Source organism: Salmo salar, chromosome ssa14 (genome assembly GCF_905237065.1).
Source record: "Salmo salar chromosome ssa14, Ssal_v3.1, whole genome shotgun sequence".
NCBI classification, from domain to species: Eukaryota; Metazoa; Chordata; class Actinopteri; order Salmoniformes; family Salmonidae; genus Salmo; species Salmo salar.
This window is the reverse complement of record NC_059455.1, coordinates 79,129,399-79,156,353: the sequence shown is the minus strand read 5'-3', so window position 1 is coordinate 79,156,353 and position 26,955 is coordinate 79,129,399. Positions and strand designations below refer to the sequence as shown.

The following is a 26,955-nucleotide window of genomic DNA, read 5'->3' as shown; positions in this document are numbered from 1 at the left end:
CTGCGACACAAGCTTGATTCTCATCTCAACAAAAGCCTATCAGATAAGATCAACAATCTATAAAAAAAAAATCAAGGGCAATGTTGTTGTGCGTTTTTAAATATTTTTTTCCCATGACTTCTCCTGGAATATGGCTGACCCTGTTTGCGGAGACGTTAAAAGTGGCCTTGTTTTGTCCCACGAGGACTATCAGCCAGGGTTGTGGCCACAACACCCAAAGAGATCTGAGCATGATCTGGGGCTTTGTCCCTATAGGGCTCTGGTCAAAAGGAGTGCACTATATAGGGAATAGGATGCCAATTGGGACACAGACTGGGGCTGGGGATGCAGTCAACAGGCCCCACCGAAACCTATTCAAAAGTTCTGCCGGTGGCAGCTGCGAAATAAATCAGGCTCACATAATGTGACCCCCTACAGGCCATCACTGAGATATAGGCCTCACATGATGCACTAGGGTCTGTAACAGGATACATTCACAACACAATATACTGTGTTAGAAGTATTCTTGTCCCCAGCCGGCACTCTCTACAATTGAGCCTGGGGACAGGGTTATACTACAAGTAATCTCAGAACACAGAACCAAATCTCATGAGAATGCTGGCCAGCTACTTGATTTGGTTAACATTTATGTTAAAAGTCTGTCACAAGAGAGCACATACTGGAACCAGTTATACAACTAGTGCCATTTCGAGGAATCCAGTTGTTCCGGAACATTAGTCTTTAGTTTATGAATTTCCTGTACTGGCTGGAATCAAAATAGAAATGGCCCGACCCTGTAGTAATTGTATTTTTCAAGCTGCTTCGCACAATCTATTGTTCCGATCAGAACGTTTTGGATGGAGCATAAAACAACAACTGACAGATCATATTGCTACAATAGAACACAGAGTAACATTTTTATCTATGACACATGATTGAGTCATGGACTGAAATGTGACCTGCTCTAACCACAAACTCGTCATGTCAGACTCCATGGCTGCAGACATGGGAAGTGACAGGGAGGGGAGGACATGTATTTGGACTAGACACTGTGGTTTGGACAGAGAAGGGAAAGAAGTATGTCATTTGAAATACACCACCATTCTTCATGAGTGAGGTAAAAGCTAGAGGATAAAATGAAACCCATTTGTTAGAGAAAAACCCAAATCTTTCTCCCCCAAGTCCCTACACCAACAATAATACCCAAAGCAAGAGGAACGGTAGGCCTTGGAAAGTAGCAGCAGCTAAAAATAAATATAGTAATTCTATAGTACATTCCAAATGAAACGTGACTAACATAGTGTGGAGGGAGAATAGCATAAAACCAAAGAATGCATTCCATGGATTGATTTATTCCAGACAGCCTCTCCATCATTAATGTCAGCAGTTTAGCTTTGCCTGGGTGTCTCCAGAGAGATGATGCTTGGAACCCTTCAGACAATGCCCCAAATGGCACACTATTCCCTATATAGGGCAACTACTTTTGACCAGGGCTCATAGGGCTTTGGTCAAAAGTAGTGCACTATGTAGGGAATAGAGTGCCATTGGGGACTCAGCCTGTGACTAACGTGGAAGTCTGCATCATAATGGGTCAGTGTTCTGACTAATCTCACTGATGTACTGCACATGACAGAACTGAGTGATACTGTATATGACTTGACTTGCTTCTGTTCTGAGTCAAGACTGAGGTGGCACAGGCTGTCCCAAATGGCACCCTATTCCTTGTGGTGCACTACTTTTGACCAGATCCATATGGGTTCTGATCAAAAGTAGTGCAGTAAATAGGGAATAGGGTGTCATTTGGGATGCATAGAGACCCGTGAGCTAAGCCCAGAAGCTGTGGTCGTAAAGGACTTTGAAGTGCAGGGTGTGCCATGATGACATAATACAGTTGACATGGCAGAATATTGGTGGGAGGACACCCTAATCAATAAGATCTTAGGCAATACAGAGAATTTAAGAACAGCATGAACCATACATTTGGTAGGTTGATAGCAGATTTAAACACGTATGACTCATAGTAGCCAAATGTGGAACAGGGTTAAGACTTTTTGGTTATGATATGGAAATCCTGTGGTTGAAAGGCAGTTAAGGCAATCCTTTGAGGTCTTTTGAACATGCATTATGAAGCAGCGCTACCTAGTGAACGAATGTGGTGTTGCAAAATGGCAGTACAACGACGTTCACTAACAAACCTGCATATCTACTTTAAAAAGGTTACTACTACTACTACTACCTTTTCATCTGGCATTTCACCAACCTGTTTCAATACTATGCAGTACGCATCATGTTTGATCTTTATAAACAAGGGAACATTCTAGAAATAGCATGGGATAGGCTGTCATCGTGTTGTCCCCTGGTTCACTCAAACGGTCACTATTTTCATAAAACAAACTCAGTCCATGAGAACTGCCCCACAGGAATGCCATAATGACTTCATATCTTTGTGTAAACAGTGTTCTTTTAATCATACTTGGGAGTCAGAATAAAACTGTTTGAATGTGAACATTGTTTTGATACCATTTCCAGAATCTCACCAACACTGCACATCTTCTCTGGGATAAGGGAATTACTGACAAATGTGAATGGTTACGTCCAAAATGGCACCCTAATCCCTATATAGAGCACTACTTTTGACCAGAGCCCTACCGGCCCTGGTCAAAAATAGTGCACTATAAAGGTAATGGTGATGCTATTTAGGACTGATCCAATAAGAGGGGGGACTTGGGAGACATCCTAGGACCCCGAGGCTCGTCTGAGCTCATTGGCCTGTAATTGGTACGTAAATGAGCCATGAAGACACCACAAAGAAACCAGGCAGTAATTGCTGTCAGACAAGGGGAAATCTGATGGTAATAAACGAGCTTCTGTGTTGATTTTCCTGCTGTATTATTACTGAAGAATACAGGGTAGAGAGATGGTGACTAATGATTTATTAACGCGTAGATTTTACCAATAAACAACAAATGTATTTTCAAGGTTTTATTACAATTTTATGCAAAACAAATCTCAAAATAAAACAAAAGATTAAAAAGAAGCTGGGATATTCTAGAGCTACAAAACTACACAATGACTAATACGAAGTAAAACAACTTTTTGTTACAAGGAGAGAAATATGGTGGGAGTTACATAATAAATAGTGAATTTTCAACCCTATACAATAAGGTGTGTTATTCAACCCCCACCTGCGTCTTGAGTAACATGCAATAACACCTCGTCTGCAGGAAAATCATGAAACAGAAATATTTCTGATAGCAAGTGAGAGGCAATGTTTCATGCAATGTACACAATGTACGTAAAGACAGTTAAAGTTCAGAGGGGCTCTCTGCTTCACCATAGACCTTTTCTGTCTGGCCACTTGATCAAGTCGAATAATCCTGTGGAACAAGGACAACATAGACAACAGAATTAAAAGCAGAACCTAAATCTTTCTAATAACAAATGTCTTTATTGATAGCTCAATGCAAGCAATGAGCAGACATTTAAATGTTATGTTGTCCTACAAATGAATAGCTTACCACTCTGGGTTTTTTGTTCACTTTCATGTCAAATCTAAAAACAAAACAATGCAAGAGTTGTGTTAGGTAGGCCTATTTCAGGTTTGACTAAATACAACAGTAACTAGGGGGGACAACAAGCACCACTACAGTTACTCAAGCTAAGAGCTAAGAGACCAAACCACAACAAGACTACCAGAGCACCATATGAACACCTGGGGTGCAGCGAAATATGTTTGTTTGTACTCAACCTTTGACCACCCCATCTCATTTTGGCAGGAAAAGCAGCTTTTTTCATAACTGGATTAGGGGAACTTGACCTTTTGGAATGAAACCATGAAGGGTCAAGAATTACACTGAACTTCTATAGAAGAAGTGTTTATGCCCCCTATGATTCATAAACACTTAATAATCTAGTGTTGAGTCTACAGAAGCTAGGTGCTAATACCTTATTATAAACAACGCATGATTTGAGAAATGAAGGGTGCATCCCCAAATGGCACCCTATTCCTTGTATGGGGCCTAGTCAAAAGTAGTGCACTAAATAGGGAATTGGGTATCATTTGGGACATCGTTGAAGATTTGGACATGCAATAATGATAGATTCACTATGAGGACGCATGAACCGACAGAGCTAGAGCGACAGAAGCAAAACAGAGAGCTGAGGGATGGAGAGTGGGAACGTCAGGATGGGGTCAGAGAAGGCAGGGGTTGTATCCCAAATTGAACCATATTCCCTACATAGTGCACTACCTTTGACCAGAGCCCAAGAGCAGTGCGCTATGTAGGGAATAGGGTGACATTTGGTACGTAGCCAGGATGTATCACCACAGGAAGCAGGAAGTAAAATTGGAGACTTACTCAAAGTCATAATCAAACATGGCAGAAGGGCTGGGGCAGCGTTAGGGGAGGAAAGAGCAGCAGTAGTTAGTACACCGGCCTGCCTCACTCTAAAGGGATGCCTACATATCTGTAAAATTAACCTACAACAAACAATATTTTGTCTTTTCACAAAATGAAGCGTTCCTTATTGAGCAGATCTGGCGCTAAATATATTAAGCTACATATAACATATAATAATGTGGACAGGAACAGGTGTGATAAGCTTACTATTCCTCACATTCCAGCTCCAACACAAACAAAGACTATCCACTTGCTATAAACCAGATGTTTATACACTAGTACACCTAATCAAACTGACCCTGACAACTTTAAAAATGGTGTGTTGCTGACCCAAGAAAAACAAAAGCAGTACAAGCTTAGCAGCTTGGCCAAAGAAACTTCAGAGTCAGAGACAACTTTCATTATCCATAGCAATCAAAAAGAGTGAGAGAGCACAGCACAGATTTCAGACTCGACAGTAGGGCCATGTTCAGTTAATCTTACATTTCACTCATTTAGCAGACGTTCTTATCCAGAGCAACACTCTTAATCGCTAGGCTACCTGCCACCTGAACGTTCCACAACAATGTATCCTACTGAAAGCCCCCTAGGAGTTAGCCTAGACCAGGGGGCTGTATTTAGGAGTTAGCCTAGACCAGGGGGGATGTATTTAGGAGCTAGCCTAGACCAGGGGGGATGTATTTAGGAGCTAGCCTAGACCAGGGGGGATGTATTTAGGAGCTAGCCTAGACCAGGGGGGATGTATTTAGGAGCTAGCCTAGACCAGGGGGGATGTATTTAGGAGTTAGCCTAGACCAGGGGGCTGTATTTAGGAGTTAGCCTAGACCAGGGGGGATGTATTTAGGAGCTAGCCTAGACCAGGGGGGATGTATTTAGGAGCTAGCCTAGACCAGGGGGGATGTATTTAGGAGCTAGCCTAGACCAGGGGGGATGTATTTAGGAGCTAGCCTAGACCAGGGGGGATGTATTTAGGAGCTAGCCTAGACCAGGGGGGATGTATTTAGGAGCTAGCCTAGACCAGGGGGGATGTATTTAGGAGCTAGCCTAGACCAGGGGGATGTATTTAGGAGCTAGCCTAGACCAGGGGGATGTATTTAGGAGCTAGCCTAGACCAGGGGGGATGTATTTAGGAGCTAGCCTAGACCAGGGGGATGTATTTAGGAGCTAGCCTAGACCAGGGGGGATGTATTTAGGAGCTAGCCTAGACCAGGGGGGGATGTATTTAGGAGCTAGCCTAGACCAGGGGGGATGTATTTAGGAGCTAGCCTAGACCAGGGGGGATGTATTTAGGAGCTAGCCTAGACCAGGGGGGATGTATTTAGGAGCTAGCCTAGACCAGGGGGGATGTATTTAGGAGCTAGCCTAGACCAGGGGGTTGTGTTTAGGGTCAGGTACCTGTGTCTGTTTTTGTTCTTCCTCTTCTTGTGGCTCCCGTGGTGACTGCCTGAGGAAGAGGATGCAGCCTTCTGAGGTTTGAGGTCCTGCAGGGCCCCGTCTGCATCCTCTGTGTCCTCCTGACTGGGCTCATTCTCCTGGTTCTGGAGGTCTGGGGACGTGTCGCTCTCTGTCCCACACAATGGAGAAGCATGTCACACTCACATCTATAAGTATCTCACACAGATAAATGCACTGTGGTACCAAAAAAGTTGCCATGCAGTTGTTCTGAACCAAATACCCACGCTTTTCATTCATGTGATCTGGTATCCCACCGAGTGCACAGACAGCCTGTTCAACAAAGGCGAAAAGTGGGTCAGACTCAGCATTTACACATTCTTGCAATCATACACGATCTAGCATGAATATATTGAGAGGACAGGCAGAGGATAGTGCGAAGTGAAGCACTCACTGCTACAGAAGTGACGGAGGACTTGCTGAACAGACGCTCTGCCTCCTTGAACTTTCGGTTTCTTCTGTCCGTCTTGCTGTTGGAATTTCTATAACGGAACAATACAGAACAGGGTAAATACAGTTGAAGTCGAATGTTTACATACACCTTAGCCAAGTACATTTAAACTCAGTTTTTCACAATTCCTGACATTTAATCCTAGTAAAAATTCCCCGTCTTAGGTCAGTTAGGTCCAACACTTTATTTTAAGAACGTGAAATGTCAAAATAATAGTAGAGAATGATTTATTTCAGCTTTTATTTCTTTCGTCACATTCCCAGTGGGTCAGAAGTTTACATACACTTAATTAGTATTTGGTAGCATTGCCTTTAAATTGTTTAACTTGGGTCAAACGTTTCGGGTAGCCTTCCACAAGCTTCCCACAATAAGGTGGGTGAATTTTGGCCCATTCCTCCTGACAGAGCTGGTGTAACTGAGTCAGGTTTGTAGGCCTCCTTGCTCACACACGCTTTTTCAGTTCTGCCCACAAATCTTCTATAGGATTGAGGTCAGGGCTTTGCGATGGCCACTCTGATACCCTGATTTTGTTGTCCTTAAGCCATTTTGCCACAACTTTGGAAGTATGCTTGGGGTCATTGTCCATTTGGAAGAGCCATTTGCGACCAAGCTTTAACTTCCTGACTGATGTCTTGAGATGTTGCTTCAATATATCCACATAATTTTCCACCCTCATGATGCCATCTATTGTGTGAAGTGCACCAGTCCCTTCAGAAGCAAAGCACCCCCACAACATGATGCCACCCCTGTGCTTCACGGTTGGGATGGTGTTCTTCGGCTTACAAGCTTCCCCCTTTTCCTCCAAACATAACGATGGTCATTATGGCCAAACAGTTCTGTTTTTGTTCCATCAGATCAGAGGACATTTCTCCAAAAAGTATGATCTTTGTCCACATGTGCAATTTCAAACCGCAGTCTGGCTTTTTTTATGGCGGTTTTGGAGCAGCGGCTTCTTCCTTGCTGAGCGGCCTTTCAGGTTATGTCGATATAGGACTTGTTTTACTGTGGATATAGATACTTTTGTACCGGTTTCCTCCAGCATCTTCACAAGGTCCTTTGCTGTTGTTCTGGGATTGATTTTCACTTTTCACACCAAAGTACGTTCAAAGACAGAACGTGTCTCCTTCCTGAGCGGTATGACGGCTGCATGGTCCCATGGTGTTTATACTTGCGTACTATTGTTTGTACAGATGAACATGGTACCTTCAAGCATTTGGAAATTGCTTCCAAGGATGAAGCAGACTTGTGGAAGTCTACAATTTTTGGCTGATTTATTTAGATTTTCCTAGTTGATAACAAGTTCTGATTTGCAACTGCGACCTGGCCAAGATAAAGCGTAGCAATTCGACACATACAACAACACAGAGTTACACATGGAATAAACAAAACATACAGTCAATAATACAGTAGAACAAAAGAAAACAAAAGGTCTATATACAGTGAGTTTGAAGGTAGGCCTTGAAATACATCCACAGGTACACCTCCAATTGACTCAAATGATGTCAATTAGCCTATGACATAATTTTCAGGAATTTTCCAAGCTGTTTAAAGGCACAGTCAAATTAGTGTATGTAAACTTTTGACCCACTGGAATTTGATACAGTGAATTATAAGTGAAGTAATCTGTAAACAATTGTTGGAAAAACGACTTGTGTCATGCACATGTCCTAACCGACTTGCCAAAACTATAGTTTGTTAACAAGAAATTTGTGGAGTGGTTGAAAAACGAGTTTTAATGACTCCAACCTAAGTGTACTTTAACTTCCGACTTCAACCGTAGACTGCAAACACAGACTCGATGATTCAATATCAACTGTTCACTTTTCATGTCTAAGCGTGCTGTACCATGTCATGCTTACTTTTGGTTGGTGAGATATCTGTCCCATCCTCTGATGATGTTCCCATACATCTGGGTATCTTCCAAGTAGCTGCCCTCAAATGCATAGATCTGTCTCTCCAAGTTCACCAACGTCTCCTGTGGAAAGTATGCAAAAGGCATTAGACTTTGCATTTGTGGTTTATGAAACGGACAGAATGTGTTATTACAATATAGCCAGAGACTGTACCAGCACAGATAAAAGGGGAAACGTTTGGTACCAGAGCCATGATGTACAGTATGAGGGTATGCGCATAGTAGGTTTTGGCTGCTCCTTGTGGGAAAAATATGTTACTACATAGTAACTAGCGCCAGCGACACATTGTATATAAACATTGAGTCAGTAGTAAAACAATCTATACCCACCATGCTGAATAAAGGCATGTAACATTTTTATCTAATGTTCGATAACTCAATTAGTGTGGTAGCTAGCTAACGAGAAAGCCACAAATATGTTGGTAGAAAGCCGAGGCCTAGTCGAAGTAACTAGCGCGGCCTAACGTTAGTTAGCTAGCTAGCAAGCTAACTTCCAAATAAAGCATAAGATGCAGCAAGATACGCATATAGCAAGATATTTAGCGAAATGGAAACGTAGCTAACTAATTCACTTACCGCAAGTTCTTGTTTCCTCTTGACCAGCTCCGAGAGTTCCCGACGAGTGTCGGGAATCTGTGGTGGTGTCGCTTTTGCATGCATTGCCATGATGAATCTTCGAAAAACAAAACAGTGGCGCGTCTTCAATGATGAAGCAAAATAAGCAGTAAAAACTTTCGCCACGCGTAGGCGCTAGATGACAGGTAAGGTTGCGTGCAAAGAGCCAAATGCGTTTTATTCTCTTGCCTCGCCCTCTTTGCTTTCCGCCAAGAACGTTTACTCGCTGTCATGGCAACATATCATATGCGGAAACATTGTATCCTCACTCAGAAATGTGTTTCTGGCTACTGTGGCAGCAGTTTGGTAAGAGATAGATTATTGCATCCTATGATCACTTTGCGTGTTTAGTAAATGTAGCTCGATGCTGATAAGAAAAGTCTAAATCCTTCTGAAATTATTTCAATTTATTTTTTACTTTTGTTTTATCATGATCATCTAGCTACATTAACCGTGCAAATCGCTAGCTTGTGGCTACTAGTCGTCAGCTAAAAGTTAACATGCTAATGTTAAATGTTGCAGTGTCAGTGCCATTACAAACTCTCTTCCCTTCTAAACAGATTGTCAGGCGGTGTAAATGCATCCGGCACCTGTCACTCCAGTTGTGTTGAATGTCTCTTAGCTAATGATGGGCAAAATACACAAAGGATTGAATGACAGTAAGTGTCCTTTTTTGCCTTTCATCCTTTGTAGACCTAAATAACGATCTGCTCAGACTTCAGATATTTCTTTTCACATTCATCTAGGCTGCAAACTTCCAGGATACATATCATCAATACCCACCAAATACCAAACAGTGGTGATAAGCAATGAGGATAAGAAAGGGTTCTTGTCACAAGCTAAGAGGTTCCTTTCAGAAGACAGTCAGGTAGATATGTCAACCAGTTAATCAATCCGTCCTCCAGCTAATCAATAAATCAACCAACACATGAATTGTCCAATTATGATATGATTTTAAAATGTGGTTTCAGAATGAAAACCCAGGGCCAGGCACATATATGTCTCACAGGCCTGCTGAAATCAGCAGCCCCTCCTTCTCAAAGAAAGGTACAGGAGGCTTTGCATCCCAGGTCAGACATGTTAATGGTACCCTACTCACAATCTCAATCTCTTTGTTCTCATCAGTAGAATCATCATGAGATTTTATTGAAATGTATTCTCAAACTTTACCGATAATAGGGATCAAATCAAGTGTCCTTAGGATCTCAGAAACCCAATGAAGCTTATGTTATAGATTATTAGGTAGGTCTATACTCTCTTAAAACCCGTTCCGCTGCCATACTTACAACGCTTACCTAGGGCATCTTCTCTTCTCCACTAGGCTGTCAGAGTTCCCCGTAACCCTCAGAGAGGTATCCCAGGACCAAATGCCTATAACTTGCAGACCTCTCTGATCCACAAACACAGCTTCGGCAGGGGAGGCTCCAGAACTTTCCGACTGCCAGTGGCTGTACAACATGATGGCCCTAAGAACAAGACACCAGCCCCTAATCAATATCATGTAAGTGCAGTATTGAAGGTTATTCACAACCTAGGTTATATGAGAATACCTTTAAACAGGTCAACATTCACAAAGCCATTGGGCCTGACGGATTACCAGGACGTGCACTCAGAGCATGCGTGGACCAACTGTCAAGTGTCTTCACTGACATTTTTACCCTCTCCCTGACCGAGTCTGTATTATCTACATGTTTCAAGCAGACCACCATAGTCCCTGTGCCCAAGAAAGTAAAGGTAACCTGCATAAATGACTACCGCCCTGTAAAACTCACATCGGAAGCCATGAAGTCCTTTGAAAGGCTGGTCATGACTCACATCAACACCATCATCCCGGAAACCCTAGACAACAACCTCTCCCTCAATGTGAGCAAGACAAAGGAGCTGATCGTGGACTACAGGAAAAGGAGGGACGAACACGCTCCCATTCACATCGACGGGGCTGTAGGGGGTCGAGAATTTCCAGTTCCTTGGTGTCCACATCACCAACAAACTATCATGGTCCAAACTATCACACCAAGACAGTCATGAAGAGGGCACGACAACATCTTTTCCCCTTCAGGAGACTGAAAAGATATGGTATTGGTCCCCAGATCCTCAAAAAGTTCTACAGCTGCACCATTGAGAGCATCCTGTTAGGTTGCATCACCGCCTGGTATGGCAACTGCTCGGCATCCGACCGTAAGGTGCTACAGAGGGTAGTGCATACGGCCCAGTACATCACTGGTGCCAAGCTTCCTGCCATCCAGGACCTATATACTAGGCAGTGTCAGAGGAAGGCCCAAAAAATTGTCAAAGACTCCTGTCACCCAAGTCATAGACTGTTTTCACTGCTACCGCACAGCAAGCGGTACCAGAGCACCAAGTCTAGGTCCAAAGGCTCCTTAATAACAGCTTCTACCCCCAAGCCATAAGACTGCTGAACAATTTATCAAATGGCCATCTAGACTGACCCCCCCCCCTTTGTTTTTACACTGCTGCTACTTGCTGTTTATTATCTATGCATAGTCACTTTACCCCTACCTACATGTACAAATTACCTCGACTAACCTGTACCCCTGCACATTGACTCTGTACTGGTACCCCCTGTATATCACGTCGTTATTTGATTGTGTTACTTTTATTTTATTTTTTACTTTAGTTAATTTAGTAAATATTTTCTTAACTCTATTTCTTGAACTGCATTGTTGGTTAAGGGCTTGTAAGTAAGCATTTCACGGTAAGGTCTACATCTGTTGTATTCGGTGCATGTGACAAATAACATTTAATTTGATTTGATGAGAAGAGGGAAGCCATGTTTTAGATCCATATTTGAATGTTAATATGAAATACTGTACGTTTATTTCCTGTATACAATAGGCTTACATGTTTGTGTACTGAACATTTTACTCAAAAGATGTTGCTTTACAGTCGTGGCCAAAAGTTTTGAGAATGACACAAATATTAATTTCCACAAAGTTTGCTGCTTCAGTGTCTTTAGATATTTTTTTCAGATGTTACTATGGAATACTGAAGTATAATTACAAGCATTTCATAAGTGCCAAAGGCTTTTATTGACAATTACATGAAGTTGATGCAAAGAGTCAATATTTGCAGTGTTGACCTTTCTTTTTCAAGACCTCTGCAATCTGCCCTGGCATGCTGTCAATTAACTTCTGGGCCACATCCTGACTGATGGCAGCCCATTCTTGCATAATCAATGCTTGGAGTTTGTCAGAATTTGTGGGTTTTTGTTTGTCCACCCGCCTCTTGAGGATTGATCACAAGTTCTCAATGAGATTAAGGTCTGGGGAGTTTCCTGGCCATGGACCCAAAATATTGATGTTTTGTTCCCCAAGCCGCTTAGTTATCACTTTTGCCTTATGGCAAGGTGCTCCATCATGCTGGAAAAAGCATTGTTCGTCACCAAACTGTTCTTGGATGGTTGGGAGAAGTTGCTATCGGAGGATGTGTTGGTACCATTCTTTATTCATGGCTGTGTTCCTTGGCAAAACTGTGAGTGAGCCCACTCCCTTGGCTGAGAAGCAACCCCACACATGAATGGTCTCAGGGTGCTTTACTGTTGGCATGACACAGGACTGATGGTAGCTCTCACCTTGTCTTCTCCGGACAAGCTTTTTTCCGGATGCCCCAAAGAATCGGAAAAGGGATTCATCAGAGAAAATGACTTTACCCCAGTCCTCAGCAGTCCAATCCCTGTACCTTTTGCAGAATATCATTCTGTCCCTGATGTTTTTCCTGGAGAGAAGTGGCTTCTTTGCTGCCCTTCTTGACACCAGGCCATCCTCCAAAAGTCTTCGCCTCACTGTGCGTGCAGATGCACTCACATCTGCCTACTGCAATTTCTGAGCAAGCTCTGTACTGGTGGTGCCCCGATCCCGCAGCTGAATCAACTTTAGGAGACAGTCCTGGTGCTTGCTGGACTTTCTTGGGTGCCCTGAAGCCTTCTTCACAACAATTGAATCGCTCTCCTTGAAGTTCTTGATGATCCGATAAATGGTTGATTTAGGTGCAATCTTACTGGCAGCAATATCCTTGCCTGTGAAGCCCTTTTTGTGCAAAGCAATGATAACGACACGTGAATCCTTGCAGGTAACCATGGTTGACAGAGGAAGAACAATGATTCCAAGCACCACTCTCCTTTTGAAGCTTCCAGTCTGCTTTTCGAACTCAATCAGCATGACAGAGTGATCTCCAGCCTTGTCCTCGTCAACACTCACACCTGTGTTAACGAGATAATCACTGACATGATGTCAGCTGGTCCTTTTGTGGCAGGGCTGAAATGCAGTGGAAATGTTTTTTTGGGATTGAGTTCATTTGCATGGCAAAGAGGGACTTTGCAATTAATTGCAATTCATCTGATCACTCTTCATAACATTCTGGAGTATATGAAAATTGCCATCATACAAACTGAGGCGGCAGACTTTGTGAAAATTCATATTTGTGTCATTCTCAAAACTTTTGGCCATGACTGTAGTGTTTTTGTTTAAAGACTTGCCTTTATTCTTGGTGCTTTAGGTGTCTTTAAATGGTGTAAAGCCAAACACGTTAGTGTCCGCTCAATCGGTATTTCTGTCTACAACTGGACGGAGTTCTATGTGCTCAAACACTCTAAAAGGACCATCGCCGTGTAAGTATTATACTTTTTATTAAACCAGTATATTTTTTGCTAATTGGGAATATCATTTTTAGTCGACATTGCATTACGTCGACTCCTCTACAGGATTTTATATATGATACTGTTTATCTTTGCTTGTTCAAGGTCACTACAAAGTCAATGATGCCATAACTCAGAAATGCCCCAAGGTTCCCCTCTCCTGCTTCAAGTCCAACTCTGTGAGGATCCAGTCCCCTGTGAATAACCATGTCCCAGGCCCAGGCACCTATAGTCCCTACCAGACCCCAGAGCCAGTCAGGAGAACCATCCTACCGTGAGTAAAAGCACAGGGTCCATATTCATGAACCATCTTAGAGAGGAGTGCTGATTTAGATTACGTTTTGCCTTTTTGATCAGAATGTTTAAGATTGCATGGACGGAGGGGGACCTGATTCTAGATCAGCATTCCTACTGGGAGACGCTTTATGAGTACGGATCCAGGACTAGCAGGGTAATCGTTTCTCTGATAACATCTCTCTGGTCTTAAACTGCTCTCCCATGCCCTTTAACCCTTGTCCAAGGAGGAGACATTACCTGGGAATATCAGCTCCCCCTCTGATTCTTCTGAAGAACCCTCCTTTGCCTGGCCCTGGACAGTATGATGTAGTGAATTATGGAGACCCGACCAAGCACTTCATGTCCAGTGCCGTGTTTGTTTCTGGGACAAGCCGTTGGACCCAAGATGTGCGCGGCCAAGGAGTTCCAGGGCCAGGTGCTCTATTGATGACCCTTCTTATCACACTAACGGTTATAGTGGCCATGTTATACTATATTATTTTTTACTATTTTTATTGGTATTCTTAAAAAAATACATTTATGTTTAACTTTCATTTCACTGCAGAGGGTATTGATTGAACTTAATGTCACTTTTTGTTTATAGGTTACTATGAACCAGACACATCATCAAAGCGGTCTTTCTTATACAATTACTCCAACAACTGGATTCCAGCATGAAGCACTTGAGGCAACTCACATTGCTTTAGTGTGGGTGTTTTTGCATGTGTTCACACCACACTGTGCATATATTTACTAGTGTACTTTATGTGAAATTTTACTGTGGTTGAGTGGCTTGGTGTGGGAGTTTGTTTCTGCATGTGAGGAAGGTTTTGTACAATGTTTTCATGTGCATTCCATATACTGTACGCATGTGTTTCACTGTGACTAAAGAGAAGGATACAAATCACTTCATATTTCCATCTATTTAGTAATTGTATTTCCAATTCAGTGTCTTCAGAAAGAATTCATACCCATTGACTTATTCCACATTTTGTTGTGTTACAGCCTCAATTCGAAATGGATTACATAAAAAATGTTCCACTCCCATCTACACACAATACCCCATAATGACAAATTGAAACCATGTTTTTAGAAATTTTACCAAATGTATTGAAAAAAAATACAGAAGTATCTCAATATTCACACCCCTGAGTCAATACATTGTAGAAGGACCTTTGGCAACAATTACAGCTGTTAGTCTTTCTGGGTAAGTCTCCCATTATTCATTTCAAAATTTTGCAAGCTCTGTCAAATTGGTTGTTGAACATTGCTAAACAACCATTTGCAGGTCTTGCCATAGAATTTAAAGTAGATTTAAATCAAAACTTTAACTTGGCCACTAAGGAACATTCCCTGTCTTCTTAGTAAGGAACTCAAGTGTAGTTTATTGTCCTGCTGAAAGGTGAATTAATCTCCAAGTGTTTTACATTTTAGTCATTTAACGGACTCTTATCCAGAGAAATTAGGGTTAAGTGCCTTGCTCAAAGACACATCGACAGATTTTTCACCAAGTTGGCTCAGGGATTCAAACCAGCAATCTTTCGGTTGTTGACCCAACGCTCTTTACTGCTAGACTACCTGCTGCAAGACTGAACCAACCGACTGAACCAGATTTTGTCTGTGCTTCTCCATTCCATTTCTCTTCCCCACTGAAAAACTCCTCAGTCCTTAACGATTACAAGCATACCCATACATGAGGCAGCCACCACTATGCTTGACAATATGGAAAGTGGTACTCAGTAATGTGTTGTATTGGATTTGCCCCAAACATAACACTTTGTATTCATGTTTTGTAGTATTACATTAGGGCCTTGTTGCAAACAGGATGCATATTTTGGAATATTTTTATTCTTTTTTTTTTCACTTTGTAAATTCAGTTAGTATTGTTGAGTAACTACAATGTTGTTGATCCATCCTCAGTTTTCTCCTATCACAGCCATTAAACTCTGTAACTGTTTCAAAGTCACCATTGGTGAAATCCCTGAGTGGTTTCCTTCCTCTCTAGCAACTAAGTTAGGAAGGATGCCTGTATCATTGTAGTGAATGGGTGTATTGATACACCACCCAACGTGTAATTTATAACTTCACCATGCTCAAAGGGATATTAAATGTCTGCTTTTTTAATAAACCCATCTACCAATAGGTGCCCTTTTTGTGAGGCATTGGAAAATCTCCCTGGTCTTTGTGGTTGAATCTGTGTTTGAAATTCACTGCTGACTGCGGGACCTTGCAGATAATTGTATGTGTGGGAAACAGAAATGAGGTAGTCATTCAAAAATCATGTTAAACACTATTATTGCACAGAGTGAGTCCATGCAACTTATGTGACTTGTTAAGTACATTTTTACTCTGGGACGTATTTAGGCTTGCCATAACAAAATGGTTGAATACTTATTGACTCAAGGCATTTCAGCTTTTCATTTTCGTAAAAAGTTCTAAAAACATAATTCCACTTTGGCATTATGGGGTATTGTGTGTAGGCCAGTGACGAAACATCTCAATTGAATCCCTTTTACATTCTTTTATTTGAATTAATTGGTTTTGAATTCAGGCTGTAACAGAACAACATTTTGAAAAAATCAAGGGGCATGAATACTTTCTGAAGGCATTGTATCCTTAAGAAGAAACATGTGTAAGCATGTTTTGTGTCCAGTAATGTAGAGATGATGGACAGTAATGGTAGTCCCTGACAACTGCTAGTGCTATCATTGTCAGCGGTACACCCCAATAACAGCTGGACACACGAGACAACATAGTCAAAGCAACTGTTGGGGATGTGCTGTGGGGTGGGACACTTGGGAGTGGGTCTGTATGAGGGATGGGACATTGAGGAGTGGGTCTGTATGAGGGATGGGACACTGAGGAGGGGATCTGTATGTGAACAATGTGCCTGAGCATGAGACAGGCATGACTTTTAAACCAAAAGACAAATGGCTGTGTCAGTCAGTCACTCCCTTATCCCCTCTCTCACTTCATTGAAATGGTATTACACAGTGGCACGACAACCCATACCCCACTTATCCCTTGTCTCCTGTATATCAGTTAGTAGTCCCCATTTGTGGTTGGTTTACATGAGAAATTAGCATGTGCCAGTCCCTTTGACAAGTAGTCTCATGTTCTCAGTATTATGTCTGGAATCTCTGTGTGGTTATGCCTCTAGTGCATTTTTCAGGGCATTTACATCATCAGTGGCCCAGATCAGGTTCTGCCTTCCAAAGCAGTTTCGACCATCATAATGAGTTACATCTCAGCCTGTTTTGTCTGCCAGATTGAGTTACACTTAGGACACTTGACCACTGAACAAATATGTCAAACTCTATTTTATACACAGTCCCCACTGGGCACACACTGGTTGAATCAACATTGTTTTCACATCATTTAAATGAAATTACATTGAACCAACGCGGAATAGACGCTGAATTGACGTTTGTGTCCAGTGGGTCATACTGCAACAGAACTTTAAAATTGTGGTTACATATACAGTACCAGTCAAAAGTTTGGACACACCTACTCATTCCAGGGTTTTTCTTTATTTTTACTATTTTCTACATTGTAGAATAATAGTGAAGACATCAAAACTATGAAATAACACATGGAATCATGTAGTACCCCAAAAAATGTTAAACAAATCAACATATATTTTAGATTTTAGATTCTGCAAAAGTAGCCACCCTTTGCCTTGATGACAGCTTTTTACACTCTTGGCATTCTCTCAACCAGCTTCACCTGGAATGCTTTTCTAACAGTCTTGAAGGAGTTCCCGCATATGCGGAGCACTTGTTGGCTGCTTTTCCTTCACCCTGTGGTCCTGTGGTCCAACTCATCCCAAACCATCTCAATTGGGTTGAGGTCGGGTGATTGTGGAGGCCAGGTCATCTGATGCAGCACTCCATCACTCTCCTTCTTGATGAAATAGCCTTTACACAGCCTGGAGGTGTGTTTGGTCATTGTCCTGTTGAAAAACAAATGATAGTCCCACTGAGCATAATCCAGATGGGATGGCGTATCGCTGCAGAATGCTGTAGTAGCCATGCTGGTTAAATGTGCCCCGAATTCTAAATAAATCACTGATAATGTCACCAGCAAAGCACCCCCACACCATCACACCTCCTCCATGCTTCACAGTGGGAACCACACATGTGGACATCATCCGTTCACCTTCTCTGCATCTCACAAAGACACTGTGGTTGCAACCAAAAATCTCAAATTTGGATTTATCAGACCAAAGGACAGACAGTCTGATGTCCATTGCTTGTGTTTTTCGGCCCAAGCAAGCATCTTCATCTTATTGGTGTCCTTAAACAGTGGCTTCTTTGCAGCAATTCGACCATGAAGGCCTGATTCACGCTGTCTCCTCTGAAGAGTTAAAATCAAATCAAACTTTATTTGTCACATGCGCCGAATACAACATGTGTAGACCTTACCGTGAAATGCTTACTTACAAGCCCTTAATCAACAATGCAGTTCAAGAAATAGAGTTAAGAAAATATTTACCAAATAAACTAAAGCAAAAAATAATTAAATGTAACACAATAAAATAACAATAACGAGGCTATATACAGGGTCCTCATGATAGTGCCTGATGGTTTTTGCGACTGCACTTGAAGAAACTTCTTGAAATTTTCCGCATTGACTAACCTTCATGTCTTCAAGTAATGATGGACTGTCGTTTGTCTTTGCTAATTTGAGCTGTTTTTGCCATAATATGGACTTGGTCTTTTACCAAATAGGGCTATTTTCTGTATACCACCCCTACCTTGTCACAACACAACTGATTGGCTCAAATGCATTAAGAAGGAAAGAAATTCCACAAGTGTACTTTTAACAAGGCACATCTGTTATTTGAAATACATTCCAGGTTACTACCTCATGAAGCTGGTTGAGTGTATGCCAAGAGTGTGCAAAGCTGTCATCAAGGCAAAGTTTGGCTACTTTGAAGAATCTCAAATATAAAATATATTTGGATTTGTTTAACACTTTTTTTGTTACTACATGATTCCATATGTGTTATTTCATAGTTTTGATGTCTTCACTACAAACCCTTGAATAAGTGGGTGTATCCAAACTTTTGGCTGGTACTGTATATACATATTGATGAAAGCAAGCACTTTAATATGGCATCCAGCGGACCATCTGCTAGTGAGTTATCAGTTGACGATTTTTCCTGGCCACTCTGCATTCTCGTCTACTGATACCACGGCAACTGCAGACTTGGTTGACTCCCACGCTTTGACAGCTGCATATATATTCAGACACAGACTTCAATTTTCTGTCTGCAGAAGCACTCCTTGTAAAACCAAACAACAGTTTATATGGCTTTCACTCCCAAACAAAGCTTCTGTCTGAGCTCCCTTTAGTTTTGAGAAATAAACATATATATTTTTTTACTCCTCTGGTCTTCCACTGGTCTAGGAAACTGCTAGGAAGACTGTTTCATCCTGTAACATAAAAATCTTTCAGAGTAGGGTTTAGACCAGGGGTGTCAAACATGCTGCCCGCAGGCCAGATCCGGCTCGCGAGGGGGTCCAATTTGGCCCGATTTAAGTTAAAATCATTATATTTAAAAAATATTAAAAGAATATAATTGGTTGGGGGGAAACATACTCTATAGTTTTAAATGACTAAAACCAAATCGAAACTGTGTAGAAATCATAATGGACCTACATTCATACTGCAACTACTTTAGGTCAATTTTGATGGCGAGGAAATATAGCCAGACCTCATTGAAGGCCGAATGCGGCCTGGGGGCTAAATTAGTTTGACACCCCTGCTTTAAGCCTTTAGGAAGCTTTGTCTTATGGAGCTCCCTGTGACAGAATTTCCTGACATTTAAACTATTGGCTCAACTAACTGCTCTTGTCTGAGGCCACGGGTGTTGTAATTGTAGTTCCACATGGGGGAGAGACACTGAAACACATACCTCTGAGGTTTTATGGGAGCTGTCTGAGGTTTATTACAGTTTGTACTCAAATTTGAGCAAGTTTAAGCGTGTTCATTCAAAAGAACCCTCCCTTGATACAGCCTTTTGTTGTGAGAGAAGATATGTTAGTGCAACGTTTTGCATTTGTGTGTATTGTGAGATCAAAATGTTTATTTTCCCCTTTCCCCATGTACTGTATAGTGATTAGCTGTGTAGTGAGACACCTGCCTGACCCTTAAAATATTTATGATTTAACACTGATATCTGTAATCTCTTTATTGTCACACTTCTTAGCCAATCTAAATAATCATTGGTGCACCGACAGGCATGCTACATATTCAACATAAGCCATTTATCACTCTTTCTTGAATAAAACATTTTATTTATCAAATAAAAGAGCAATAACTCCATTAAGATTCTAGCGTTCAAACTGGAGATGAGCCTTCATTTGCGATTCTCAAGCTTGTAAAAACTTTCAGGAATATTTGAATTGCTGTTTCTACTGTCCTAAGTGGCTCATGCATTTTTTTATTTGTCTCAACACCTAGAAATGCATTTTGCCTTTCGTTTTCAAAGCATCCTGACATCATGTTACATGAATGTCCTGATTCTCTGATCTCCAGTAGACCCAGTATACCAGGCTCCCGAGTGGTGCAGCGACCTAAGGCACTGCATCTCCGTGCAAGAGGTGTCACTACAGTTCCTGGTTCAAATCCAGGCTGTATCACATCCGGCCGTGATTGAGAGTCCCATAGGGCGGCGCACAATTGGCCCAGCGTCGTCTGAGTTCGGCCGGGGTAGGCCGTCATTGTAAATAAGAATTTGTTCATAACTGACTTGCCTAGTTATATAAAAATGTATTTAAAAAAATACCAGGCATAGTATACCAGAATGTACTGCATGGTGTTGATGCGAAATACTGAATGTTTTAGAAAAGCGAAGGTAAATCATTCTATTTGGTTTTGAAATGTACTTCCCATGCGGTTTATAGCATTAATTTGTACTGGTTAATGATTTACATTAGCCTAAGAATATTAAAGTATGTCATATAGGCATTTGCTATCCTATCTGTGTTTGGTTTCTTCAACATTCTCAGAGAGTTACTATACTGTATGAGGCAGATTATCTTGACACGTATTATTTATCTGATATTAAATCAAAAGTGTCCTAAGGGCAAGGGGTGGAGGTGAGAATCAGGTTAAAGCAATTTTTTAAGCGGCTCTTTACATTTTTTATGAATTATCCACACACAGGACCACATGGGGACATTGTTTTTGAAAACAATATCCTGAGAATATAATTTCACTAAATTGTAGGTATAAAACTATTCACAAAAGTTAGTGAACCTAATAGAATAAACACTCGCATTGGCTTTGTGTAACAGGCCCGGTCCAGCAGGCTTAATGATCGCCCTGCCTCATCTAATCGGAATAGACACCAGACTCCATCCTCTGCAAGATAAATGTGTCCCCTACAGTGAAAGGAAGGGCATATTAATTATTAATTACCTAATCAACACCACTATTCTCTCACTGTGTCACACTACAGACTGATTTAATTAAAACATTAATTCCCCTGTAGCCTATGTTGCAGGCTGTTTCCATTCACTGTTTGCCTCTTAGTTAGGGAATAAAGAGCAATACAAAAAAGACAGACAAAAAGCAATGACACATTTTACATGAGTTCAAGTGACCGTGTTACCCCCTTTGATTAATTACCTGTTTATAAGGTTGTAATAGCCTAAGTGTTATTATGGTCATAGCACAGATTTCTGTGGGCTCCTTGGATAGATAGTCCACCTTGCTTGGAGTGTTCAGGATAGATTATTGATGGGTATAACCATTTCTAACATGGGGGTCAAACTTTCGCAAAACTCGATATATTCTCCTATTTTCCCCGTAAAAAAAAACATTATAGTACACAAATGCAAATGTTGAACAAGTGACCTAGACGTGTTTAACATTTCTAGATGTGATAGCATGTTATCCATTCAATATTTTATATGAGTAGGCACACCGCGTTTTGGTTACCCCCGGTAGCCCAGATGGTAGAGTCTAACAGTCTAACGGTCTAACAGAGAGGCAGCGGCTGTAGCTCATAAATATTCGTCAAGCAGTTCTATTGCTACGGGCAAGTCCCTGTGCCCAGCCCGGACTTCTCGATTTCGTAGTTGATCTATTAGAATTTGCAATAGAATAGCATCTGACAGCTTCTCTACCTCAAGAGGAAATAACAGAGACTTTTATCGACTAGTTGTCATTGTAATTTTTCACACCCGTTTTTCACTGGATTTCTGTCCAGTTATTCTATTATCTTTTTATCCCTTCCGTTCCCTTTTGGATTTACGAAGGGCGTATTGGTGGTCAGACTGTGCCGGGAGTTTGTTATCCTGTCCTTCGATATATTTGAGGAATGACTGCAACTGGAAAAGGACAGCGAATCGCTTGAATGGAAAAAATGGAATACAACGATCTTGAGAACGATTTTGATGAGAAACTGACATTAACAGAGAAATGTAAGTTATTTTATTATAGCCTACATAAGATAAGAAATAAGCAACAGATAGAGGAATAATTATGCTCTTGTTACTCTATGATCAAATGCAAATTCAAAATTTTAACAGTGGGGGATCGAAGGCTTGGAGTGAATGTGTCGGTATTCATCGACGTGTTAATGAAATAAGGGTGGCTGTGCAGTATGCGCTTGCCAAAGCGTTCTGTTTTATGTTCTATTTGAAAATCCATTCACAAAAACATGACTGCAAAAAAACGTCATTGATAGCCTACTGTTCTTAACGGAATCACCAGACTGGCGCATCACATTCTTTACCCCAAAGAGCCTATGAGGGTTTTTATTGCCTTTTGGCAAACTGCTATTCCAATTAAATGACCAGAAAGATGCAGGTTCATAATATTTTAAAAGGCTCTGACAGTTTTCCTTGACCAGAGAGCTGGAAAAGACTGCAGCCTGTCCTATTTTCTCCATTACCAACCAATCCTGCACAGGAAGGGTTAAATGCCCACAGCACCAGGCACAACAAACATGGCAGTAATCAAATTTATCCTGACATTGGAAATCTGCTGGCGTTGACTCTACAGTGTCCAGCTGCTGTCAGTGTCAAACCCTATACCTCAAAATAGATGACCATTGCATTGCAAACCAGCATGGTAGCAACCACAATAATATTCCATCAGCAAACCTGGCACATGCTGTGGTCTAGTCTAGTCTGACTACACCATCTAGTTATAAACCAGCTTATAGCAGTGATTGCTGTTATCTGGGTCATCATACTGCTTTGTAATAATAACACTTGTGTATGAATCTGATTTGATGGTGTAAACAATAGGCTATCATATTGGGATGTACAGTAATCCACTGCGGTATTCCTCTAGTCTACCCCTCCTCCAGCCATGTTGACATGGTTTGGTCACTGAAGGCTGAGGCTGGTAACCCTCACCCTCCTTTTGGTGAACAAGGCACTTGATGGAGGGAGAAGAGAACAACTGCAGCTCTTTATCATTCCAGAAGCACACAATCTGGCTGTCATAGCCCTCGCCTTGTGTGCATGTGTGATGTGTGTCTACGTACCCATGTTTTTCTCTCTATCTAATGCAGAGGCTTGTATTCATGGATGCCAAGCGAAGCCACACCTCCCCAAAAATTGACCAAGAAAAAAAGAAACAAAACAATGTATCTTTCGACTCTGTGTTTCATAAATGTCCCTTCAATTCGCAAGAGGCTGAATGTAACTCACCAGAGAAAGCCAGGCGAACGAACCAGCGCCCCTCTGTCTTAATATGTGTAGGATATCTATCTGATGCTTTCTGGTCAGTGGTCAAAAAGAGTATGACATTGTTGCCACCCGTAGCATTGAATGCAAGGGAAGCCAGTGAGCGATCAGCGTTGAGCTAAACTGACTGAGCTCAACTGTGAATGGTCCTTGCACACCAAAAAAAAGTGTAAAGGGAAGCCAGTTTGGATTTGGCGTCACACCTACTGTATCCCATCAGAAGCCAAATTATTTGACAGAAAAAAACTTGCATTGTTGCATCATGTTGTGTTGTCGTTGTCATCCAGTGGCTAGCTAGCTTGTTAAAATCGTCCCATTCCTAAATTAGCCATGGATGGAGATAGGGATTTTGACTTGTGGTTTTACTTAATTCTCTGTACTGGCCAATGATTATAATGGCGATTCTGATTCAACCATAAATTCATACATTGTTGTGCCTCTGGCATGAGCGGATGGAAGTTCAATATGTAGCTATATGTAGGAGGCTAACATTAACTAGCTGGCGCATCATTGCCCATGAAAGGAAGTTAGGCTAGCGAGCAAACATTTTAGCCAGGTAGCCTAGGACAACAAAGACTAAAAGTGTGTAGCTACTGCAGTACATGTATGACAGAGTCATAGACTGTTTGAGCAACATGAAAGATAGGAGGATGGAATTGGCATTTCTCTACAAGTAGGGTGAGACAACATGTTTTTTCTACTGAGGCACACACACAGAAATCAGAACTATGGACAGCCACATCATATTTAGCTTACGTTGATTGGACTAAATAGTTTTTGCTATCTTTTAGTTGTCACTGTATTAGACTAAGCATAGCTGATTTGATGATGTTGAAATGTTAAAGTTGAAATTGTGCTGGAATAGTGGAGGCAGTTCCTGACTTGCGGTAACTCTGTGGTTCTAAATCAATAGTTGTTTAGTAGTTCGAAAATGTCAGAAATATTAACTTGACTGACCATGCTGTAGGTCATGTAACTGTTAGTTACATGCAATATGCTTTGTGGACTCCACCAGACAGATGTTGCTCTCCGGTTTTGTGATGAACGAAGTTGAATTTATTCAGCCACTGTGTCTTCTTATTGTCTTGACCTTGGGCCTATACATTACAGTGGCAAGAGCCACTATATCATAGGGTTAAGAGCCTTGCTCAAAGGCATATCAACGGATTTTTCACCTAGTCGGCTCGGGGATTCGATTACTGGCCCAATGTTCTTACCTGCTAGGCTACCTGCCACCCTAGTAATATTATACTGAACAACAATATAAAAGATTTTACAGTGTTACAGTTCATATATGGAAATCAAGTCAATTGAAATAAATTCCTTAGGCCCAAATCTATGGATTTCACATGCCTGGGAATGCAGATATGTATCTTTTGGTTACAGATACCTTAAAGAAAAGGTAGGGATGTGAATCACACCATTTTCCTCAACCAGCGCATTACTGTGAGGTGGTTCTGGAGCTTTTTTCAACGATACTGAAGTGGGCTCGGCACTGTCAGCTTATACACAGTGTTGATTGGGGGGTATGACGTTATCAGGAATGTTCGTGTAGGACAAGCAGAGATGTTAAATAAACAGACACATTCCTTCTCTCTGACTCTTCTGAAGACAGACTCTGCCTTGTAAAGGTTTGTTTTGCTGCTACAGACTCACATGCCTGGCCTGGTCTGACATGGTTCCAATGAGAAGAGATTCTAATCCCAGATCTTTGTGTTGTAATGTGATGCATTCAGACAGAGGTGAGGCTGGTAGAACAGCTAGCAGAGCGCTGGCTGAGGCCTAATGCAGTTAGACTACCCCATTGACCCTCTGTCACCTCTCATGCCCCTTGAAACCAGTGACATGGGATGCATCCCACATTGTACCCTATTCCCTACATAGTGCACTACTTTTTGACCTGGGCACATAGGGCTCTGGTTAAAAGCAGTGCACTATTTTGGGAATAGGTTGGCATTTGGGATGCAACCATGATGCCGTGTAGACTGGACACTTCAGGGATAGTGCTCCTCTGGCTTTGAAGTGTGAAGCAGCTGGGGCTAAGCGGGCCACCATGGTACAAAGACAGAGACAGAGAGACAAGCCCCAGAGTCCTGTTGTAGAGCAACATTAGTGGTTTTGTAGTTGCCGAGGCAGCCAAGCCCCTCTCCAAGATATAACATGTTCAAAGGAGCTCTGTTTGCAGCTTACAAAAGGAAGTGAGGCACCCATTTATTTTTGTTTAATGCAGACAGAAAGAGTTTGAACTTGTGTGATTCTTTATATTATCTTTGACATCCTGAGGGCTGGTAGTACACTGCAAATGTTTGTAAGTGTGTTTCATGCCATATAGGGACCTACTCAAATGTTAAAACATTAATCCTTGAAGTTTAACTTCAGAAGAACTAGATTCTGGATTCAATCCGTAGTGCTGAAGATCAGCGTTGTAGCATGATTGAAATTTAAAGGCAATGTTTCCGCGTTCGTGGAGACTGTATTCACAGTAAACGCTGCATATGTTGGCTCAATCGGAAAGCACCTTTAAATTCCCCCCGCGCTACAACGCTGATCTTCGGTAATATGGATTGAATCCAGCCCTAGGTTTAACTTCTTGGTTGCAAATCAGCTTTAAACTGGAGATTTTGCTAAAAGTCTTCTTCTTCTGTGGAAGTAATCATTGGACGTGGACTGACGTGGACTCTCTTCCACTCCCCCAAAGTTTTCCTAATGTAATGTTCCTGGCCCACATTCAAGATTACAGTAGGCTTGGAAGTGTAGATTGCATCCCAAATGGCACCCTATCCCCTATATTGTGCACTACTTTTGATCAGAGCCCTCTGTGCCCCGGTCAAAAGTAGTGCACTATAGGGAATAGAGTGCCATTTGGGACGCAGGTGTAGATAATGGCCCTAACACGATCCCTTTCCACAGAAGTTTCCCCATTCTCTCCCATGAAAACAGTTGAAAAACAGGTTACTTCTTCGTCATCATGTGTGGTTAATTAAAATGCAGTACTAATCCACACATAATAAGGCTCACATCCTGGATAACCTGCTGTGATTACTCTGTACTTATTCCTCGGACTTCATAAGATTTCCTGCTAAAAAGAGGGTCAGAAATAGAAGGGGGACTGAGTGAGAATAGAAAAGAGGAAAGCACCGTCTCCCATTTCTCCTTAGTCAGACATGTTGAAGCTCTGACAGCTTTTCCTAATGTCTCTCCCCTATAGCCAGCTGGACTGTGTGTTCAGTTTGTACATGCGGGTGGAGAGAGGAGAGTAGGGGTTGGGATGGGTGTGGGTGTGGAAGGCCCTGGTTAGAATGTGAGGCATTCTTTTCCAGAGGCCCGTATCTGCAGCGTGCGAGCAGGGGGTGTGATGGGTTAGGAGGGTATCGAGGGGTGTTATTGGGGTTTGAGCTGGGCCATGGGCGTCGGAGGAAGGGAGTGAGGGATGGAGGGAGGAAGGGAGGGAGGTGTCTGCAGTGATACTTAGGCAGATCAACTAGAGCACTCCACGTCAGCGAGCA

At 41.9% G+C, this 26,955-nt stretch overlaps 3 protein-coding genes across 13 annotated transcripts in view; 2 read left to right on the top strand and 1 right to left on the bottom strand.

Annotated features, from left to right (window-relative positions):
- Nucleotides 1-2,898: 2,898 nt before the first annotated feature.
- On the bottom strand, nt 2,899-9,042 carry meaf6 (MYST/Esa1 associated factor 6). 2 transcript variants are annotated; one of them, XM_014142533.2, is made up of 8 exons: nt 8,771-9,042; nt 8,142-8,257; nt 6,226-6,313; nt 6,059-6,104; nt 5,775-5,943; nt 4,338-4,367; nt 3,498-3,531; nt 2,949-3,356 (listed from the first exon to the last, which is right to left on the bottom strand). In XM_014142533.2, the coding sequence occupies exons 1-8, from the start codon at nt 8,858-8,860 to the stop codon at nt 3,342-3,344; spliced, it is 588 nt and encodes a 195-aa protein (XP_013998008.1). In that variant the 5' UTR covers nt 8,861-9,042; the 3' UTR covers nt 2,949-3,341. The 2 variants fall into 2 exon arrangements, with proteins under 2 accessions (NP_001134764.1, XP_013998008.1); NM_001141292.3 differs by lacking the exon at nt 4,338-4,367 and having other exon boundaries at nt 2,899-3,356; nt 8,771-8,879.
- stpg1 (sperm-tail PG-rich repeat containing 1) lies at nt 9,027-14,646 on the top strand. Of its 2 annotated transcripts, XM_014142621.2 has the most exons (9): nt 9,027-9,115; nt 9,370-9,468; nt 9,556-9,677; nt 9,781-9,879; nt 10,131-10,310; nt 13,325-13,436; nt 13,569-13,737; nt 13,985-14,175; nt 14,344-14,646. In XM_014142621.2, the coding sequence occupies exons 2-9, from the start codon at nt 9,435-9,437 to the stop codon at nt 14,415-14,417; spliced, it is 981 nt and encodes a 326-aa protein (XP_013998096.1). In that variant the 5' UTR covers nt 9,027-9,115; nt 9,370-9,434; the 3' UTR covers nt 14,418-14,646. The 2 variants fall into 2 exon arrangements, with proteins under 2 accessions (XP_013998096.1, XP_045550796.1); XM_045694840.1 differs by lacking the exon at nt 9,027-9,115 and having other exon boundaries at nt 9,394-9,468; nt 9,781-9,856.
- A 7,090-nt stretch (nt 14,647-21,736) lies between these two features.
- map7d1b (MAP7 domain containing 1b) overlaps nt 21,737-26,955 on the top strand; it is a 54,724-nt gene continuing 49,505 nt past the window's right edge. For 3 of the 9 annotated variants that reach the window (XM_014142618.2, XM_045694839.1, XM_014142613.2), the window contains exon 1: nt 21,738-22,174. In XM_014142618.2, coding sequence (XP_013998093.1) covers nt 22,108-22,174 — 67 coding nt within the window. In that variant the 5' untranslated portion in view covers nt 21,738-22,107. Of the gene's footprint in view, nt 22,175-26,955 lie in introns of all 9 variants that reach the window. The other 6 variants (XM_014142616.2, XM_014142619.2, XM_014142615.2 and 3 more) reach the window with 3 other exon arrangements.

What these genes read in the sequence shown, in the direction of transcription:
- stpg1 (XM_014142621.2), top strand. Translation starts at nt 9,435, where the DNA reads ATGATGGGCAAAATACACAAAGGATTGAATGACA. An exon ending in GTCAGGAGAACCATCCTACC is followed by an intron (nt 13,738 to 13,984) that starts GTGAGTAAAAGC and finishes CCCTTGTCCAAG; the next exon opens with GAGGAGACATTACCTGGGAA. An exon ending in CCAAGGAGTTCCAGGGCCAG is followed by an intron (nt 14,176 to 14,343) that starts GTGCTCTATTGA and finishes TTTTGTTTATAG; the next exon opens with GTTACTATGAACCAGACACA.
- meaf6 (XM_014142533.2), bottom strand. Translation starts at nt 8,860, where the DNA reads ATGGCAATGCATGCAAAAGCGACACCACCACAGATTCCCGACACTCGT. An exon ending in CCTCCGTCACTTCTGTAGCA is followed by an intron (nt 6,105 to 6,225) that starts GTGAGTGCTTCA and finishes TTTGTTGAACAG; the next exon opens with GCTGTCTGTGCACTCGGTGG. An exon ending in AGATCACATGAATGAAAAGC is followed by an intron (nt 5,944 to 6,058) that starts GTGGGTATTTGG and finishes TGTGTGGGACAG; the next exon opens with AGAGCGACACGTCCCCAGAC.